At 40.9% G+C, this 21125-nt stretch overlaps 2 protein-coding genes across 2 annotated transcripts; both read left to right on the forward strand.

The window, feature by feature from the left end:
- The first annotated feature begins 280 nt into the window (after nt 1-280).
- yars2 (tyrosyl-tRNA synthetase 2, mitochondrial) lies at nt 281-7709 on the forward strand. The gene is made up of 5 exons (XM_030732042.1): nt 281-1068; nt 3713-3880; nt 4045-4200; nt 4370-4540; nt 7382-7709. The coding sequence occupies exons 1-5, from the start codon at nt 281-283 to the stop codon at nt 7539-7541; spliced, it is 1443 nt and encodes a 480-aa protein (XP_030587902.1). The 3' UTR covers nt 7542-7709.
- A 1440-nt stretch (nt 7710-9149) lies between these two features.
- cdkn1bb (cyclin dependent kinase inhibitor 1Bb) lies at nt 9150-12435 on the forward strand. The gene is made up of 3 exons (XM_030732040.1): nt 9150-10030; nt 10302-10417; nt 11785-12435. The coding sequence occupies exons 1-2, from the start codon at nt 9598-9600 to the stop codon at nt 10409-10411; spliced, it is 543 nt and encodes a 180-aa protein (XP_030587900.1). The 5' UTR covers nt 9150-9597; the 3' UTR covers nt 10412-10417; nt 11785-12435.
- Nucleotides 12436-21125: the final 8690 nt, after the last annotated feature.

Raw genomic sequence — 21125 nt, forward strand, 5'->3', positions numbered from 1 at the left:
AAAATGCTATTTTCTTTCTAACCCTGTTTAAATCGTTTATGATAGATGACAGTGCACACAATCCCCATGCTGAGAGAGCCTGCGGTGGGGCCTATAGTGTCAACATAGCCTTCAACACTGTTTTTGTAAAGCTGGAGGTTTATCGAGTGGCGTAAGCAGTGCTCGGAAACATCTGCAAACACTTCAACGAGAACCACTGCGCTAGAGGGCGCTCTACTCCTGCCAAACTACCCGGGCTTCTCCTTAACTCCTCCTCCGAGTTCTTGTCACATTGTCCAACATGGCTGCGTCCATTGCGAGTATCTGCCGTTACGCATCGCGGCGTGGCTGTTGTAGTCTTCTTGGGCGAGTAAATATTTGCCTCACACTCAAGTCTAAATTTCATTGTTCTTCTTCTGCACACAGCGGGCTGCTTCTCTCTCTGCATAAACGTGGCATTTTAAAAGACTCATTCCCAGAAAACGCAGCGCAGGACCAGCTCGCTCGGCTGCTCCAGTCCGGTGCTCAGACTGTATACTGCGGGTTTGACCCCACAGCCGACAGTCTCCACGTGGGTAATTTGCTCGCTGTCATCGGCCTGCTGCACTTCCGAAGCGTCGGACACCATGTCATCGCTGTGCTCGGAGGAGCCACGGCACAAATCGGAGATCCGAGCGGGAAGTCGAGCGAGCGGGAGCGTCTTTCCGCGGACGTCGCCGAGGCGAACACCCACAGCATCCGGGAGAGTGTTCACAGGATCTTCACTAACCACGAGCTGCACTTTCACGACAGCTCCAGGCCGCTGGGAACCGTGACTGTTCTGAATAACCTAAGCTGGTATAAGAACCGGGACGTGGTGGGGTTTCTGTCGGAGGCTGGAAGACACTTTAGGATGGGCACCATGCTCAGCCGCCACAGCGTGCAGTCCAGGCTGAAGAGCGCAGAGGGTATGAGCCTGACAGAGTTCACCTACCAGGTGTTCCAAGCTTATGACTTCTACCACCTGAACCAAGTATACGGCTGCAAGATTCAGCTTGGAGGCACCGACCAGCTGGGAAATTTGATGTCTGGCCATGAGTATATTCACAAGTAAATATCTATCCAAAGTGCGTGCGTGCGCGCGTGTGTGTGTGAGAGAGAGCTGCTCCAGACAACGTTAAAAAGATAATTTAATGAACATACATTCAAAATATGGATTACATAACCCCTGTCATTGTTGGTAGCCACTTTAGACTTTTACAACGATGATGTTAGTTCATTTCTATCAGCAACGGCTCATTGCAGGTGTAGTCTTTTTTTTTTTTTCCCCTCTGGGTACATAGATCAGAGGACTTTCAATGTCTTGCTTGTCCAAGTGTGAGGACAAAGTGCAGCGTAATGAGACTGCCTCTTCTGTGCTCCTGTTCTTGCAGTAGGCAAGTTGGTGTGGGTCCAGGGTGGAGGGAAGACGGGATTTGAGTTGTCAGGACCAGCTGCTCAAAGCACTTTGTGACAATACAGGGCGATGGTAAACACTTTAAAAATGAGAATTAATAACTGAATTGAAATGATCACCCCTATTGATTTGAACTTGACCCTGCATGCTATGAATGAACTCACTGTGGTTGTAATTTTTGAAAAAGGGGTAAAATAATGTGTGTGTGTGTGTGTGTGTGTGTGTGTGTGTGTGTGTGTGTGTGTACACACATTTTTCTAGAATGCGGTTCACTGATAGAATATGATATCAAAAGGTCAATCAGTGAACCACACCTGACTCTGTGTCAGTGCTCTTATTCAGGATTGTTTGATTTTCACCTTTGCTCCAGGCCTTACTGTGGTCAACCTGAAATAGAGCAAAGGATGGAGGGCTGCCTTCACTATTTCCAGAGGCGTGGGACTCTCAGCCATTGTTTTAAAATACAAAAATAAAAGTGCCGGCCAGTAAAAATATACATGGAGCTAATAAAACTCGGCACCACTGACCCTGTACTGTGGGGCTGGATACTGAATTAATAATATTTGTCCAAGGGCCGGGATTTTTCTTGGCATACAGTGTGAGGGCCAGATGCTCTCATAAAGTAAAATAAAATTAATATTGTATCCTATGGGATATACTATTATTTGATATATAATTTTTCCTTTCAGATTTATACTATTTTTAATAATATGATGTGCAAGTCTTGTACTTGTGTTGTCGGTTTTTATACTGGCAACGCAATTGTGCGCAGTTGTTGTCATTATAATCTACTTTTCAGAAGGCGTTTTTGTTGTTTTTTTTTTTAATCAATATAGAAACACTTTTCTTTTTTTTTTAAAAAAAAAACTCTGGATCCTACAGTAAATTTTAGTAATTTCATTTCACAGGCAATGGTGAGGTGCCCTTTTTCACAAATGTAAATATAGTAATTTACCTACTTTTTAATAAATATTTTGTTTTCAGGCAAAACCAGCAAAATCTTCAGTCCGTCCTCTGACTAATGTGAATAAAGGCATATGTGCGAATATCAGACTATGATTAAAAAAAAAAGAAAAGATTTCAACATAGATTCACACAGTAAAACCGCAATGGCAGAAAATGTCCGCACATTTAACAGCACAATAACAGAATAGTAGATACTAGCCGAGCCGCCTACCCGTCCGGTCCCCGCAAGCAGAGCGTGTGAAACACCTCACAGCAAAGGGGACGGAGCTCCGCACAAGCCGGGGAGTACGCTCGGCAGCCAGTAACGATCCTTCCGCGGGTTCATGAACAGCAATCTCGTTATGACTTTTACTTCCTTTAGTTAGAGAAGTTTGATCGCTGAACATTTTTCTACAAAAAAAAACAAGGTTAGACACACCTTCAGCTGTGTTTACAATCTGATCACAGCCAACTAAAGCCAGCTGCTCAGTGCAGCCAGAAAACACTTGAAGTCACATGGTCCGATCTTGCATTCTGATTGGTTCTAGGGACATGGAGGCATTTAAGGGCAATGGGAAATCGCGCTTGGAAGCGTTTGATAATTTAGACTAGTCGGAGACGAAGTTTAACGGGTTATGACGATTGATTGACATATAGTACCTCTCGGAGTACAATTCCGGGGGCCGGATGGAAAGTTCTGGCGGGCCGGATGTGGCCCGCGGTTCTTGGGTTCACGTTCCCTGATGTACACCATCAGAAGACAGAGAAAGGACTATTTTATTTTATGCTTTAGTTTAGGTTGCATGTATGCCTTATTTATTTTTGAATTTAAGAAAACTTTTTCCTCAAATAAAACAGATTTTAATATGGCACATAAACACAGTGAATGGTTTAGTTATTTTGTCAGAAATCTTTTGCAGTTAAACTATTAAAACATTGGTTTTGATTTTAAAAGACCTGTTTTTTTCTCTCTTTTAAAGATTTACTATTGCTTATTAATAAGACAAAAGTATTTCTTAACCGATTACTCAATTAATCTGTGGAATAATCGACAGCATACTCGATTACTAAAATAATCGATAGTTACAGCCCTCCAGCATCTAAATCTAACCTTTTAGGATGCAGTCAAGTGTGTATCAGTGTAATCTCCGTTTTTCATCACACGTTCATGACCACTATCTACCACCTGAAACAAATACATACCCTCTGGATTTACCTTGAAGGCTGAGACCTGTTGCACTATTTTTATTTGAACAACATACTTTTTTCAAAGCAATAACCAGATTGTTGGTCGTGATTGCCGTGCTGCACCCACACCTGCCTCGTAACACTGCAAACTCGATATCTCTGCAGAGTGAGTGGCGAGGAGGTGTACGGCCTGACCATCCCGTTAGTTACCAGCACTGTCGGGGACAAGCTGGGGAAAACGGCAGGCAATGCAGTGTGGCTCAACAGAGACAAGACATCACCCTTTGAACTCTACCAGTTCTTCCTCAGGCAGCCTGATGCCAGCGTGGAAGGGTACGTGGAGATGAAGGCCGATCATGTTTCATATGGTTTGTAGAGTTGTGAGAAAAGTGCAATATCCCAAAAATATCTCATTGTGCTCCTGTTTTTATCCAGTAAAAGTAAATATTCTGTGCAGAGTTGTGAGCTGTGGTGTACTGTGTGGACTTTTTTTGCAGGTACCTCAAGTTGTTCACCTTTCTCCCTCTGGCAGAGGTAGAGAAGCTAATGGAGCAACAGAGAGAAGATCCGAGTAAACGCCTCGCGCATAAAAGACTCGCTGCTGAAGTGACAAAACTGGTGCATGGAAAGGAGGGCCTTGAGAGTGCAAAGAGGTAAGAATGGGTTCTGTGTGCATTTATTACTATACATCAGGCATGTTATTAATATCTTCTTGAAGGCTTATACGTGTTTTATTCATCCGGAGCTCTTTTCAGCTGTAAGCTATAACAGTGAAAATGGGTGTGCCGAGCAGAATGATCATATTTAACGTTGTTGTTGCAGATGTACCAATGCCCTTTATAACAGCAGTGTGCAAGCCTTGGAGGAAATGAGTGATGAGGAACTTAAGGAACTCTTCAGGGAGGCTCCCTTCCATGAGCTACTGCTGGAGCCAGGGACAACCGTGATAGACGCCTCCCGCAAGGTCAGCGCCATCCCCGAGGGACCCAGAGGGTGAGCGTATAAACACAAAAAATAGTCACTTTATTTTTAGGAGCTACCGATACTTGTGTTCCCCCACATTTTCACAAACACCGTTGGTGGTGAGCGCCTTACACATCAAACAGGTTAAGAATTATAAATGGCTTCAAGCTCGCATTCATGTGTGTGGCGCTCAGTCAGGCGCTCTCAGCCACTGAAGCGTGGCTCTGTGATGCGTGCAGACAAACAGAGGTAGCCAGAATGGCTTCTGTGTTCAAGATGTAACGCTGGTACCCAGTCAAGACTTTGAAGCAATGCAAGCTAATTTCCTTACTCCCTTACAAAAGAAATTAATGATTTAATTAAATTATTTAAATATAATCTCATTTGAACAGAAACATATTACACCTTATCGTCGTTATTTAACAAAAATGAAGCCAAAATGCAGAAGCAGTGTGTGAAAACCTAAGTGCTCCCCGTGATTCAGTAGTTTGTAGGATCACTATGGAGCTAAATTGGGGCCAAAAAGTTTGTTTGGAAAAAAAAAATTTTTGAAACTGAAAAATTATTTTGAACCCGAAAAAAAAAATTTAAACAGGAAAAAAAAAAAAAAGTTTTGCAACTGAAAAAAATAGTTAGAAAATAAAAAGTTTTGCAACTGAAAAAAAAAAGATGTGAAGCTAAAAAAAAAAAAAAATTCAAAACTACTTTTCAGATTCAAGGTTTTTTTTATTCATAAAATCCACTCCCTTTGCATGTAGTTTCATTGATTTAAGGCTGACTTGCCACTTCCAATATGGCGGACTAGCCAACGTGTCGCAGTGACACGGTCCATGTCATGCTGTTTCTGTAAACTGCTCAGGTATCAACAGTGAATGTGTCTGTTTTCGCTCCATCTCTTTTTATTACCTGATCACTGCTAGCGCCACAGATGAAGACGAGGCTTCTGCTTTACTTTGAGAGTATGGGAAATCTCCAACACGGACTTAAAATGCTGTGCAAATCTGTCAAGATCATATTTTTTTCCTCTGAGATTCGAGTCGTGTATTCATATAAGCTGCTTGTATCGGTGAAGCATGTTAACTTTCAAAACCAATCACATACATATAGAATATCGAAGATGCGTTAAAGACATTTCCAGTTCCCACGGTCCCTGAATGCAACAACTGGGACTATGTTGTTCAGCCACTGTGTTGTGCTGTCAGTCATGATTCCACACCCCCGTCATCTGAGGCTCCGCCCCCCACGCCAAAAGGGGGGCCAAAAGTTTGAACTCAAAAGAAATTTGAAACTGCGAAGAAAAAAAATGAAAGTGCAAAAAAAAAAAAAAAAACTTGAATCTGAAAAGTAGTTTTTAATTTTTTTTTTTTAGTTAAACATGTTTTTTTTTTTTTTTAGTTGCAAAACTTTTTTTTCCTGTTTAAATTTTTTTTTCAGGTTCAAAATAATTTTTTTCAAACAAACTTTATGGCCCCAATTTAGCTCCATAGTTCACCTTTGTCAACAGTAACTTCAAGTAATCATTTCCTGTATGATTTTTCTCTCATGTTGTTGTGGAATAATTTTAGGCCCACTCTTTTTTTGACAACAGTTGCTTCAGTTCATTAAGGTTTGCAGGCATTCATTTATGCACAGCTCTCTTAAGGTCTCGCCACAGCATTACAATCAGGTTGCGGTCTGGACTTTGACTGAAAAAGAAAAGAATCAAAGTGTTGCAATGATGCAGACGTTCTGTTGTAGATTTGTTGCTGTGCTTGGGATCATTGTCCTGATGAATGTCCAAGCTTTAGCTCATGGATTGGGCCTCTCAATTGACTCGATAGCATTTTGGTATACAGAGAAGTTCATGGTTGACTCAGTGACTGCAAGGTACCCAGGTCCTGTGGCTGCAAAACATCCACAAGCCCATACCATCACCCCTCCATCACAGCGCTTGACAGTTGGTATGAGTTGTTTGTGCTGATGTGCTGTTCGGTGGTCTCCAAAGGTGACGCTGTTCATCATAGCCAAACATTGCCACTTTGGTCTCGTCTGGCCAAAGGACATTGTTCCAAACATCTTGTAGTTTGCTCAGATGCAACTATGTAAACCTAAACTGTGCAGCTATGTTCTTTTCAGAGAGAAGCAGCATTGTCCCGGAAACCCTTACAAACAAGACATACATATTCATTTTTTTTCAAATTGTACTTTCATGTACTTTAACATTTAACCCCCTAACTGTGGCCTGTGGAGTCTGAGATGTAGCTCTTGGGTTTTTTGCAGTTTCTCAGAGTATCGCACAGCCTGACCTTTGGGCTGAATTTGGACGTCGACTTCTGGGAAGACTGGCAGCTGTCTTGAATGTTCCCAACTTGTAAATAATCTTTCTCACCGTACAAAGATGGACTTGAAATTATTTGGAAGTGGCCTTATAACCCTTCCCAGATTGATGAGCAACAACAGTTTCCTCTTTGGCCTTGTGTTAACACACACCTGAAAGCTCCAGACCAGCAAACTGCCCAAACTTCTGCTTTTATAGAGATGCTGATGATCAGTTAATCAACCGCATTTGATTAGGAGCGCCTGGCTGCTGTTTACGCTCTTTATTTCCTATGGAAGCAGTTAGGGTGAACTTAGTTTTTCACACTTCTCCTGCATTTTGGCTTGGTTCTGTTAAATTAATAATCACACGGTGTAATACGTCATGTGTTGTTATTCATCCAAGGCTATATTTACCTCATTTGAAGATCTGCAGAGGATGAGATTTTTTTTTTCAATTGTTCTGATACTTAAAACCTTAGAACTGAAAGAGAGTGCGCTTTCTTTTTCACATGATTGTTGCTTTTTTTAACATGAAACTCTGCCCTAACCAACAGCGCAAATGTTTGTGTGCAGATACCAGATGGTTTCAGACGGGGCAGTGTGGATCAACCACAAGCGTACAGACAACCCAGAGCAGGTACTGATCCCCAAACTCCACATCCTGTCTAATGGACTCACGCTGCTCAGAGTGGGAAAGAGAAACTTCTACATTATCAAGTGGCTTAGTCTCTGACGGCACCTTGTCAAGCAGGGGACCACTATGTTGTTATGGACTGAAAGGGAAGGTAGGCGACTACAACTCAGCAGGGACAGGAAGGAGCCTAAATTCTTAGTGATTTTTTTTTTTTTTCCTTTTTGTTTTCATATAAATATGTATATGTACAGATGAAATGTTTATTTAAAGCTATCCTATTAAAAAGCATTTGATATCAAGATTGCTTCCTGCTCAATTTGTATCACCTTAGAGATTTGGGGGTGTGACCACTAGGTGGCATCATTGCCTCAGGGTTAATGGTGACCCTCAATCAGCCACAGCTGCAGTGCGTAGCCTGCTGTGACCTCTTAAGTAAATAATTGCTCACAGTAAAATTAAATTGCATCATTTCTTGCAGCTTTCTTGCTTCTATTTTAAGCAAATGTTTCTTTTCATTTTGATGAGAACCTGAGGCTAACTGTTTGTTTTGTTTGTTTTTTTTTTAAAAAAAAGAAAAAAGGTTGGACTATTTGTTAAATTAGAATTCAAAGCTGGGGTTTGTAAATTATTATTGGCCTGGCTCATGTTGAAAACAACACATCTGCACATTTTCAGCACATGAATAAGATTTTTTTTTTAATAGATGAATTAAATTTGATACCCTCCTCTTGCAGGTAATGACCAGACCAAACATTCAGTAGCCTGACCTTCTACTGTCCACAGTTAAATCTGAAACTCAAAGTGAATTTAGAAATTATTGTTTTCTGATTTGTATTTTCCACACCCGGCCAGCTTTTTTCCAAATTTAGGTTAAATTAGATTTTCCTACTCTATTAGTAGAAAAAGGATAAATATGGAATTTAATTTTCAGAAACTGTTGGTAGTTTCTGAAAATGGGGATTGGGATGGCACTGAGATTTGTGTAAACTTGCAAAGTTTTTACTTTTGGTGTGGAGAGAGAAAAACAACTTTTAACTTTCAGCATGTAGGACTTTTTTTTTTTTTTTTTCTTTTACTTTTTCTGACTTCTGGTTCTACTTTTTAGCACTGTTCTTTCTTTAGTTTTATTTTTGCCCTGGGGTCTGGTGGTGATGTCGACAGGGTCTAATGTGTGCTGACCTTGACCTTCCCCACCGAGGTCCAGATAATTGGTGGAAATGGCATGTCATAAAGATACACATTTGCCAGATTGGCACAGTTTGTTATTTTTCTTTGTTGGCAATCACTGAACAGTTTTTCATATGGGAGGGGGCTTGAGGTATGCCTACTTAAGCTGCACCTTAAAGCTTCAGCCTATATGCTAACAAACGTAATCTTTTTTAAGGTGGAATATTTAAGACGCTTTTGTTTTGGTTTTTTGTTTTGTTTTGTTTGTTTTTTTTTGGGGGGGGGGGGGGTAGCTCCTACTGTTCCATACCTACCAGGTATACTATTTTCTGTGGGTTTTATTACTGGCACAGATTTTGATTTTTCTTATTCAACAGCTGAATTATACAAGTAACAAAAGTCATTATCACAGTTTTTTTTTTTCCCTCACTCACAAGCTTATGTCATATGCTACATACAGATTCTTAAGTAGTGATAGTTATGTTTTAAATTAAAAAAAAAAAAAAAGAAATCCTACCCAAATTTGAGAAAAACGCAATTTAGTCGGTCCACCTTAAGAGAAGTAGGCGGGCTTAAACCTTTGACCAATGAGGGACCTACTAGGAATTTAAATAGCTCTGTATGTCAATCTTGCCCCTACCCCCACACCGCCCGTCAACCTCCCCTCTCAATCCCAACTCAATCGCCATATTTGTACTGCAAAGGGTTGTCTGCAGTTTCTCTCACTGCGGGACGAAATTGACAGAGCGCCTTCAGTTCCTGTGCACTTTGTTTTGATGATCCGCGAAGACTACCTTGGGCTTCAGAACAGCGCGGCCGTTTGCGTCTCCACCCCGACGTATGCATGGCATAAGGCGTTTTACGCTTGTTTTGGATCTTTCTCAGCGACGGCGAGAAAACCGTTGTTTTTGAGCGGCGTGGGTTTTTTTCTCGTGAAAAACTGGACGCTCCGGGCTGTTTAAATAATTGTGTCTTTCTCTGGGGCAAAATGTCAAATGTTCGACTTTCAAACGGGAGCCCGACGTTGGAGCGGACGGACTCGCGGCTGTCGGATCACCCGAAACCATCAGCCTGCAGGAGCCTCTTCGGCTCGGTGGATCACGAAGAGTTAAAGAGGGATTTAAAGGGACATTTACGGGCGTTGGAAGAGGCTGCCTCCGAGGAGTGGGGCTTCGACTTCGCCACTGACACGCCGCGGGCCAACTCCAGGTTCGAGTGGGAATTAGTGGATGCCGCGGACTTCTACACTCGGCAGCCGCGGGCGAAGAAAGGCGTCTGGTCCGCTGGGAATAACAATGTGGATCTTAACGGGAATCACAGTTGTGTTGTGGTGCCTCCAAGCGAAGATCCCGACAGGTCTGACGGGCAAATGGAGTGCATGGAACAGTGTACTGCGCTGAGGAAAAGACCTGCATGTCACGGTACTACATTTGCTACAGTTTTACCCATTTACACCCGAATATGTTTCTGTGCATCAGACCCGGGGGGAGTTGTTTTTGCAGTCTATTGAGCACAGTGCTGGCATTTCGATCATCAGGTTGAAGTGCACCCAAAATAATTTTTAATAAGTTCTTAAAATTTGGAAGATGTAAAAATAAAATAAATAGATGCGACATTTTACCATAAACTGGACACCGTTTTCTATTAATTTTTTGGAGCTTAAAAAAAAAATGAAATACTTTACTTTTGCAGACTCCTCTAACCCAAGCAAGAGGTCACACACCAGCTCAGATGTAAGTTGTCCAAGCCTGAGCCACCCAGAACACACGCCCAGAAAGACCAGTCCCAAGAGAAAGACGTGAGAAAAGGTAAGGACTGTGCTGATCTGTACTTTTGGTGTATTTTTTGTTTGTTTGTTTCAAAAGTTACTTTTTTTTTTTTTTTTTTTTTTTTTTAAATAAAGTAGGCTCGTACATGATGTAACTACAGAAGGCTGTTTACTATCGTCAGAGTAGGAAATGCTCCGTCTACCAGCTCAGGGGTTGCCTTGGAAGAGAAGTAAATTTGGCAAAACTATAATTTGTTTAAATTTTATATCATTCTTAAATCATTAGGATGTGTTCTTATTCAGTTTAAATCTCGCAGCTCAGATATGATTTAGACGTTGCACAGGTGTGCAGCTTTGACAGTCAGCACACTTTTTTTTGTGCGTGCTTTTCACAGGTGCTGTCAGTCTCTCATTCATTTATCAGCAGGGACAGAAGCGGAGGGAGCGAAAGTTGTTGCTGTAGCTTTTGGGTTGGGTGTTTGTTTTTTTGGCACTCGGGCGGATCGCTGTCGATTCACTACGATCGGAGTGAAACAGGAAAAAAAAAATGACTGCACATTTGAGATCTTTAACATTAACCGCTGTCTGCCACGGTGAGTCCGAGTTTCCGACGAAACTGTAAACAAGTGCTGAACAACAGTGTAGTAGTAACACGTCAGCAGCCACTGCCCTCAGCACGGAGCAGAGCGGGGACGGGAAGGGGCTGGTCTCTGCGTGCGAGCGCTGAGCGCGCGCGCGCGCACACACACACACACACACTCTCTCACAGCACGCTGATGTTACAACACACATCTGTCCCTGCCGGTGGGGAGCGTGCAGAAGAGCCGCGCAGATCTGAATTTGTGTGTGTGGTGTGTGTGTGTGTGTGTGTGTGTGGTGGTGGGGGGGTCGAAGTCGGATAGGCATGAAATCTGCATTGTTGTGGCAGGATGTCAAGTGTCAACGCTGCAGTGGAGAGAAAAAAATCACATCTATTTACCACGCTTTATTTAATTTGTAGAAAACTATCAATTCGTAGTAAACTGAAGTGATTTATGAAGAAAGCATAAAGAATGGGGGGGGGGGGGGGGGGGTCTGCTCAGGATTTTCTTGTCTTATTATAAATAAATAACGGTGTTGATGTAAAATTACTACTGTTTATTTATTTATTTATTTTTAGTCATAGGAATGCATTGCACATTTTATCCCCAGATAGGTCTTTATTTATGAATCAGCTCATGTTCATTCAAGTCTCCCACTGTATTTCTGGTTACTGTCTTCTGGCTCTAAACTTCACCCTCTATGCTGATTATTTATTTAGTTGTTTTGGTCAGGAGATCAGTTATTTTGCAGAAATTGTTGCACAGTGCTGTCACATTACTGCCAACCCTGCCAACCTTCTTTTTCTTCATCTGTTTTGTCCCACAGAGCTGAAGATGTATGCCCACCCCTGTCTTTTTTTGTTTTTCTTTTTTTTTTAAACGTGGCAAACCTCAGTGTTGGCTGTCGTTTTGTTTTTTGTTTTTTTTGGAAGAGGATCGACACAGCATCAGAAACATATCAACTCTCCTGAAGATTGGGGAGGACGCTGTTGAAGCACTGAATAGAAACACTAAATTTGTGGCACTCAAAAGTTACTGCCTCTAAAAGCAGTCAATGTAGCAGTGTGCAATTAGGTTTGATTTACTTTTTTGCTCCTTTGTTTTTTTTTTTTAACTACCTGTGTGTAAATAAATATTAAAAAATATATATATACATATATATTATATTTCTCTCCATATGTAGCACGTAAGACATTATGATTTAAAAAGAAATCCTTTATGTAAAACGGTGTGAATTTTGATTTGACTTGAAGAACTGCAATGTAGTTTGATTAAATGTTTCCAAAATGCTGTTCTGTAACTTTTTTATTTTTTTTTTCTCAGCAGTGTGATGTTGACAGTCCCTAATTGCTACATTTAAAACAAAATCTTGGCTTCTTACAGTTTCTTAAGTGTGTCTTCACTCGTCATCTTCCTAACTCAGCATTGAAGAATGGTACAAATGTAGCTCATCTGTTTTTTGTTTGCTTGCGCCCCCCCCCCCCCCTTTTTTTGGGGGGGGGGGGGGGGGGGGGGGGTTTGTTGTTTTTTTTTTTTTTTTTTTTGGTTAGTGCAGTGTCACCAAGTGCAAGTCCTAGTTTAACAGGAGGAAGTGTAACATGTCTGTAAGGACAGTCTTTAAATCCGTTTATTTATTTTGTATTGGAGGTGCTTTAGTATCAGTTGGATCTTGGAATATGATCTTTTTTCCTGTGCACCTCAGCCACATTGTAAAGGTGTGTTTGGACTTTTTTTCACCCCCTGGAGTTACAAGGTACTCAGATATTGAAGGACAAAGACCATAGAAACTGCGCAGGTTGTGTTCTCTTTGACTGTTCCCATTGTTTCAGAATCCTTAATGCTCTTAAGAGAGTTTTATTTTTATTATTTTGGAAAGGGGTTGACTGTCCTACAATACCAAATACATGGTTGCATCAATATGTTTGCCAGCACTGCTTGTGCTCCTTAATTGACTTCACATTGTGTTACTTTGTGATAACCTAAATAGATGTTTGTACTTTTTTCTTTTTTTTCTTTTCCTTTTTTCAATCAATGTTAGCCTGCTGAGGATGCATCTGAGCATCTAAAAGCTTCCCTTTATTTGCCTTAAGTGTGGTTTATTTTCAGAAAGACCAGGGTACACCTAAATGGAGACGGAAAACAGCTCGTCTCTCAAATGCAGTCACCATGCCTGTGTATTGTGTAAATCTTTGCAATGTACCTTTTTTGTACATAATTTTGTAAAAACACTGAGAAATTATACTAACTTATTTATGTCAAGCTTTTTTTTTTTTTTTTTTTTTTTTTTAATGTAGAATAAAAAATGGGTTTTTGATTACGGTTATCCAAAGTGGCATTTACTTTATTATAATTGTTTTATTTTGTAAAACCATATTTTTGGTAGTTTTTTTTTTTTTTTTTTTTTTTTTTTTTTTCTCATAAGGTTGCAAACTGAGCCTGGTTAAAATATTTGATGTGCATTTTGTAATGTGTGGTTATAAAATGTATTGCAATCAATTAAAAGAGAAAACTAAATCTGACTTGTGGCTGCTTTTTACACTCGGTGTAAATTACACACATGGTTTAAAGAAAAATACAATGCAATTTTCTTTACTTGGCCAAAAATCACTGGGAAGTACAAAGTGTGTGTGCAGCAGCTGTGGGTGGACTTCTGAGTATGGGCTAGGCATCTTGGTGTAATATGGTGACACTCCCAGTATGATTCCACCAGTATTATGAGCAGGCTGATTGACACTTTAGTCATCCAATCAAAAAGGCAGTGGGGGAAACAGACCACTTGTTGCAGCCAGTAACATTGAGTAATTTATGGGCATGGCTTTCATATGCTCTTACCTCAGGACAAAAACAATGTTTTAAAGGCAAGGTACAACACTTTTTTTTTTTTTTTTTTAAATCTTTTTTTAAAATTAATATTTTTCACTATTTACTTGGACTCTGTAGCATCTGTGTGTGTGTGTGTGTGTGTGTGTGTGTGTGTGTGTGTGTGAGAAAGACCCAGAGAGGCTGTGTTTTTTTTTCCCCATTTCTTTCATACATGTCTTCTATGATGTGTTTAAATTAATCAAAAAAAATGTTTGATAGATTTTAAATTTATTTTGTAATTTGTATTTTTTGTCATTTCTGTAAATGTGTAAAATGCTATGTGCAGACAAGCTGAGTATTGACTGTACTTATTTATTACATTTTAGAATAAATTTTTGAAACTGGAAAATAAAAAGTATGTATTATAATTTTTTTTAATTAATTGATATTTTTTTTGCTTGACTGTTAATCAAAATTATAATTAGCATTTAACTTGATGCCCCCCCCCCAAAAAAAAAGAAAAGAAAAAAAAATCAAATCACATACAGTAACAAAAGTAAGGAAGAATTAAGCATGCCTGTAAGCATTAAGGCATTCTTGTGGCTATGTTATCAGCCACCACAAACCACCTGAAATGTGTGCAGTGTATACAGTACTTTATAATGATGATAACAATAATAATAAACAGAATGCCTCTGAGTAAGTGTTGCTGAATCTGGCTGTCGTCAGTCTGACGCTTAATAGAAAAATAACCAAGTGATCACCACTTAAAAACAAACTGGTGTTCTCTATAAAATGTCATAATTTAATTTTTGTGTTTGACCTCTAACTTCCTCGTCATTTTGAGTGATGTATTCCAAAAGCAGAGCCCTAATCTGTGCCGAGATGCTGTTTGACCTCTGGTAACTTCACTACATGTGTCTTACTCGGTCGTGGCGCATTTTCCGCTGTTAAACCTAAATAAATGTTTTCGCTGCACACAGTTTCCCTGCTTCCTCCTTGTGTCAGCAGCACAGGAAGACACCTGCAACAACGTTTTAAAGCTGGATGGGTGGAGGCTGGGCATTTGAGTGTGTGTGAGCGGTAGGGGTGGGGTGGGGGGGGTTCCACTCCTGAAGTGTGCAGGTGGGTAACCTCAGCTCAGCCGTGCACCCCCACTCTGAGCCTGTCCCATTGTCCCAGTGTGTGGGCCTTTGTGTGGACAGCCATTGTAAGGGCCCGGGGCTGGCCACTGTTGTGTCTGGGGCTTCTCTACACAAACAAAGGGCCCGTCTATGAGCCTCCACCCTACCCAAACAGCAGCCTGACTGACTGACTTGGTGTCTGACTGACAGACTAGGTGGCTGACTAACTGACTGAACGGCTGACTGGGTGCCTGATTGGTTGACTGATTCATTGGCTGGAGCAAAAGTGGCAGAAGTTGTGGGTCTGAGGCAATCTGTAATACTCAGTGTACATCAGTGTCACCCAGTCTGAATGAGGAGCATTTAATACTCCAAATATTTTTTTTTTCTTATCATCACATATATAAACTGTATTTACAACTTTGATGTTAAATGTACATATAGTTTATCAATTTTAATGTGTTTTTTTTTTTCACCGTTATGGTGATCATTTAAAAAACAACCGAGTTGTGGAATGATGCAGGCCAACAAAGCACTGAAAGGAAATGATCGGAATGCTTAAAATGTGGCAACTGAGCAAAACATACATGTTTTTTTGTTTTTTTTAGGAAAATGTAATAGTTGCAGCTATAATTGTTGCTCGTGTGGGCGTATGTGCATGCATGCGAGTCACTGACATCATCCCACAGATTTACACCAGTGAGTCTTCTAACAACTTTGCATTTTCTAATTTCTTCAGTCTATTTTCACAACACTGATGTAACAATTACACACATTTCCAAAATGTTACATTGTTTGTAAAAAATCTGGCAAATGCCTCTATGACTTATAATTATTTATAGATTATATAACAGCTCGAGCATCCTTGTTTATAACAAACTTCTATCATATTGTTCTGCTCTGCATGGGACTTGCAGATAAAGCCTTAAGAGACAATGCTGCTGTACCATTTCATGTAAATTCTCTTGAAGTGAGTAAGCGGTGTAATTTTAAACAGTTGCTTTTAAATAATGTATTCCAAATGTAAATAATACACACATATACACACACACTCCCCAAATGACCATAAATAACAGGGTTACTTATTTCAGAGGTCAGTGACAAGACTGCACTTTGGCCACTATGACGCAAGAGCGCCTATCCTCGCATCGGAAACACCTTTTCTACTACGGCAGGAATGTCCCAGAAAACATTCCTGTAAAACTCCAACACAGCCACCCAAAGAAAACTGCAGAGAACTCGAGGAAATTCCAGTAAGTCAGTCAATCAAAGATGTGGAAGGCATCATTGGCCCGTTCCTCTCTGCAACATCTTGCATGTGCCAAGAATTCACACTTCCTTGCTATATCAACAGAAACAGGTTATCTTTTCCTGTTAACCGCCCCTAGCACTTAATATAAAGCCACAAGTTCCTCCCTGTGTTTCCTGCCCAGGCCACAACCCACGTCATCAAGCTATTCCCCTGGCACCTTAGGTTGTGAAGAAGGAGAAAGCAAGTGCCCACAAACAAACACCTTACATCCATCTCTCTCTGTCTTCTTCTCCCTGCTTCTTAGTTTCTCCAGGTTCTAACAATCTACGAGCAGGCTGGAGGATTTGTTGTAGCCTGCCTAGAATGACCCCGGACGGGCGGGATTTCGATGTTCTTTTGGAGCGCTCAATTGGAGTCAGTGAGCCAGGAAGACTATTTCAGTACAGTGAAACAATTTCAGTGAATAGCACATGAACTGACATCACTCTAGTTTGTCAGATACTGTGGTGTGATATGCAAAGACTGTGTGTTGCAGAGTCTGGCTTGAATGAGAGGCAGGGAAGAGAGGTTAAGAGGTTAGAGATGGTGCAGAGCTCTGAATGACAGATGTGCAGATGTGTGGTACAGTTTTGAGGGACTTGGGGGTGGGGGGGTGGGGGGGTGAGGCTCATTAAAGCAGCACACCTGCAGCCTATCAAAGAGCCTTTATCTCTTTAACAATTCAAATCTGCTAAAGCACGCAGCATTAGACACACAAAACAAACAGACTGTGCTGCATGCTCACTCATACTCTCTTTATCGTTCTCTCTCTCTTGTGACCAGCGGATAGTACCTGGCCCAGTAATCCTGTCAGGAATGCTGAGGGATGTATTTAGATGCATCTGGCTGAGAAACAGACAGAGTGCTTCCCGCTGAAACATCTGCGTCGAGCAGTCTTTCTTCTTGTCAGTTTCATGCAAGATGCTTTTTCATTAAATTTAAGAAATTCAGAAATTGTCAGATGTCGTCACTCACAGAAGTGAGCCGCATGATATTATCAAACTTTAAAAACTCCCGAGCTCAATAACTACCAAACTATCTTTGATGACAAACACTTTTAACTTTGTGTCTACTGCTAGATGAAACACAGCCTCAAAAAAACTGCCTGTAAATTCAATGGATGTCACAAAAAGAATGTTTTTTTGTTTTGTTTTTTCATTAAAGATTTGACATTAAAGTCTCTAATTTCTTCTGTAGTTCTACGTTACAAGAAATACCTTTTCATTTCATTTTAATTTGACCTGGGATCTATTTTGTTTTAAGTTAGGGAGATAAAGCTGAAAAGATTAAAACAGCAAATATTGCACATAGGTGTAAAATGAATAAATCAATTCAGTGGCGGGAGAACTGAGTGTGTGGCCTGTGTGTGTGTGTGTGTAACTGTAGTGATATGTAGAAGTTCACTGAAGTGACAGCCAGTCAGTAAAAGAGCATGTGACTGTTTGTGAGAGTTTTGCTTTTTTTTTTTTATTCTTCCTGGAAAGAAAAAGAAAAAAGTAACAGAGTTGTTACGGAAAACTTTACATGTGCACGCACAGTAACTGCGTGTAAACAAGCAGAAGAGCTTTCAACACAGATGATGGCCGTATGGGTGTGTTAGGATGTGATGTGAATTTGACATGACACAAAATATTTCCATATGATGCAACATTGCGTAACATTTGAAAAAGTGTATGTGGCAGTAATTTCAGTCACTGACCACAGTATACATCAAATTGTCCAAACCAGCTGGTCCGCCATAGCATCTGAACGAGTGATGAGGAAACGTTGTTGGTTACAGTGACACCAAATGGAAAACTGGTCTTCGGTGTTGTTTTGGATCAGAGCCAGAAATGCATCAACTTTCCACTTATAAAGTGTCCCACATTTTATGCGAATATACCCAGAATTCTTTCTGAGCTTTTCTTTCTTTCTTTCCTTCTTTTTTTTTTTTTCTGCTGCCCTCATCAGGAGGCTCATGGGGCCTCTGCGCTGCACGGTTCTCAGTTCTGGTGTTGAAAAGATTCCTGCCGTAAGAATGAGTGAGCGTGTTCCTCAACACAGGCCTTGATGAGAGAAGCAGATTTTTCACATATGAAACCCACCTAAGCTTCTTGAACAGCCGTAGATAGATGTGGGTCATTGACTTTCCAAAATTCAATTTCTCGCTCTGTTTTCAATTTTCACTCTGGGGCAGATTTTGAGTGTTGTTATGTGAGGGATTTTGCAGCTTGTCTTGCTACATAAATTTAACTGGGATGAGGTATCTATAACATAAATTTTATAGGTTGTGTTCTACTATCAGAGTTGAGTCAATTGAAAAAAAAACATAAAAATGCAAATGATACTAGATTGCAGATGATTAGAGGGCTGAATAGAAACTGTGTCTACATACCTCCCAGCAACCTCATTCTTCAAACATAATTTCTGAGAATTTGTGTTGTGTTTTACAAGAAATGTGTAATTGTGAAACCCCATTGCAAAGAACAGCAAGGCAAGCTTTTCTAATAATCCTGTGTTCATGTTGTGTTTTCACTTCCTCTTGCTAATTAAAATGAATTCAGAGCATCTAAACATACGAGAGAAGTGATGTTCAAAGCTGATAGACAATGTGTTGTTTTACAGCAAACCCCTCACCCCACCCACACCCCCTCTCTCTCTTACAGTAGCTCTGTGGTGCAGCTGTCCACCATGCCGGACATTCTGCCTTGGCTGGCCAAACCCCATCACACCACTGAAGTCCTTCTACTTTCTAGCCAGGAATTCTCTCCCTGTCTGGAGAAAAGTCCCCAGTAATACGACCTATGTAGGCAGCCCCGGCCAGCCCCCCCCCCCCCCCCCCCCAGACCTCTCCTCAAATCTGCAGCAGCCTAACAACACATTAGCAGCAGTCACACTTGCCATAGCCAGCCCTGGGTGTGGTTTCTATGACTGGCTGGACCCAGGATGTGAAACTCGGCAGCTTTGGATCTGAACAGGGCCGATTTGAGCTGTTGTTGTTGGCTGCTGAGCCCTCCTCTGGTCACAGCAAGGGGCAGGCCATGGTGAGCCACAGACATATGGCTGAGGGAAATCTCATAAGACCAAAGGTCAGTGTGGGTCGAGCTAACCTCTTCACCTCTGGTTGATTTATTATCCCATGGGGCAATGTTGCCCTGCTTGGACCAAACAGAAAAGGGGTCAAAGGGCATACTGTATCTGTTGCTTTTCTGAAAGCCAGCTTAAGAACATGGTTTTGTTAGTTAGGAATAAAAGGATGCAGAAAAGCCTACAAACCAACTGAATAATTGTGGGATCATTTAAGTAAAGCACAGCTGCAACAAAGCAATAGCAAATGCTTGGGGTCAATATGTAAGATCAACCAATTTTCCTGCCCGTCTTGGGTTGTGAGGGAAAAACCATTCACACCCACATCTTTGGCCAGTTTAGAATCACCGGTTAACATAATATGCAAGTCTTTGGCTGCGGAAACATGAAAACTCCACACAGAAATGCCCCAGAAAGACTTAAATGTAGAGCCTTCAGAAGAGAATGTACTGTGCTGCAGATTTCTACTAAAGTTAGCTTCATGCTAACTAGCTAACCTGCCTGTCCCATTGTAATACCACTTTGTCCGCAAGAGGTGAAAATGTGCAGAGGTGGCAAAAGTACTAACATTCTGTACTTAAGTAGAAGTACAAGTACTTGTGTTAAAAAATACTTTGGTAAAAGTCGAAGTACTGGTTCAACTTCTTTACTTAAGTAAAAGTAAAAAAGTACAGGCTCTGAAATTTACTCAAAGTAAGAAAGTAAAAGTAGCTCTTTGGAGGACGTTTCTACCTGCTATTTTTGTGTAAAGCTAACTGAACCTTATTATATATTATTGTAATAATATAAAATAATACATGAGAACACAAACGTTATTCCAATCTAAATTTTAATTCTAATGAATGTACTCAGCTTGAATCACAAACTGTGAAAGGGAATTTAAACACAGCTCTGTTCTCTGTGTCCTCCATAGTAGAGGGTGACTGTGTCTCCACCTAAACACCAACATGAGGATACTCAGGGGTTACAGTGGGATTCAGAAGGTGGAGGAACCCTAAGATCAGCTGTAGTGGCTCTGCATGGGGAGAAGAATCACAACTTTCTATTGTGAGCTGCAGTAAATGATGTTGGTGTGCAGGCTGTGATCAGCTGACCTGCTGCTGCTGCTGCTCTGAGGTTTACTGCTCTGTGTGGATGAACTGAATTCACAAAGATGTAACCCAGTATTTCACAGCTATCTGAGCTGAGCTCCATCCCCTACACTGACAGCATACAGGCTGTAGAAATGTTGGATTCAGTGAATGAATCTCAGCATCAGCAGCTTTGATTCAAACTCATCTCTGCTGCACTGATGTAACCTGTAACTCTGACCATGAACACAAAGTGCACCAACACAGAGCTTTACTGTAAATACAGTACAACTAGATAACCTGTTTATTACGTACTAAACTGCAGTATTTTCATCCAATCTTTGAATTACACAAAGTCAGCATACTTCAGTTTATTTTCCAGTCCTTACCTTTAATTCTAGCCTCTCTTCTTCCTCTCCTGTCCTCTTTCTCCATCTCTGAGTAAACTTCTCTCTCTTTGCTCTCCCTGAAATGCAGCAGCTCTTCTTTTAGCTAGCAGACACACTGTGTGACAAACTGCACACACTTTGTGTGTTTGCTGATATTTGTTGAGCATTTAAAAACGTTGCATTTACCTGCCACACGTTACTCCCTTTATGCTCGCTCCTCAGTAGCGCTAGCTAAGCTGTTTATGTCCCGCGAGCATAACTTACGGATTCGGTCCGGCCCGCTGTAACCCCTGATTATAGCGCTATAAATGAGACATTAATTACATGGGTTTGTGTATTTAATCCCTTTGTACCCGATAAGCCCCGATGATGGAGGATACGCAGTACGATTGTCTCTTACAGTATATGTTAATATTCCTCCGTTT

The sequence above is a fragment of the Archocentrus centrarchus genome, chromosome 6 (genome assembly GCF_007364275.1).
Source record: "Archocentrus centrarchus isolate MPI-CPG fArcCen1 chromosome 6, fArcCen1, whole genome shotgun sequence".
Taxonomy (NCBI): Eukaryota; Metazoa; Chordata; class Actinopteri; order Cichliformes; family Cichlidae; genus Archocentrus; species Archocentrus centrarchus.

Bases quoted from the DNA above. Each gene is read 5' to 3' on its own strand.
- yars2 (XM_030732042.1), top strand. From the start codon at position 281: ATGGCTGCGTCCATTGCGAGTATCTGCCGTTACGCATCGCGGCGTGGC. The intron at 3,881-4,044 runs GTACGTGGAGAT...CTTTTTTTGCAG, and splicing joins CCTGATGCCAGCGTGGAAGG to GTACCTCAAGTTGTTCACCT. The intron at 4,541-7,381 runs GTGAGCGTATAA...GTTTGTGTGCAG, and splicing joins ATCCCCGAGGGACCCAGAGG to ATACCAGATGGTTTCAGACG.
- cdkn1bb (XM_030732040.1), top strand. From the start codon at position 9,598: ATGTCAAATGTTCGACTTTCAAACGGGAGCCCGACGTTGGAGCGGACG. The intron at 10,031-10,301 runs GTACTACATTTG...TTACTTTTGCAG, and splicing joins GAAAAGACCTGCATGTCACG to ACTCCTCTAACCCAAGCAAG.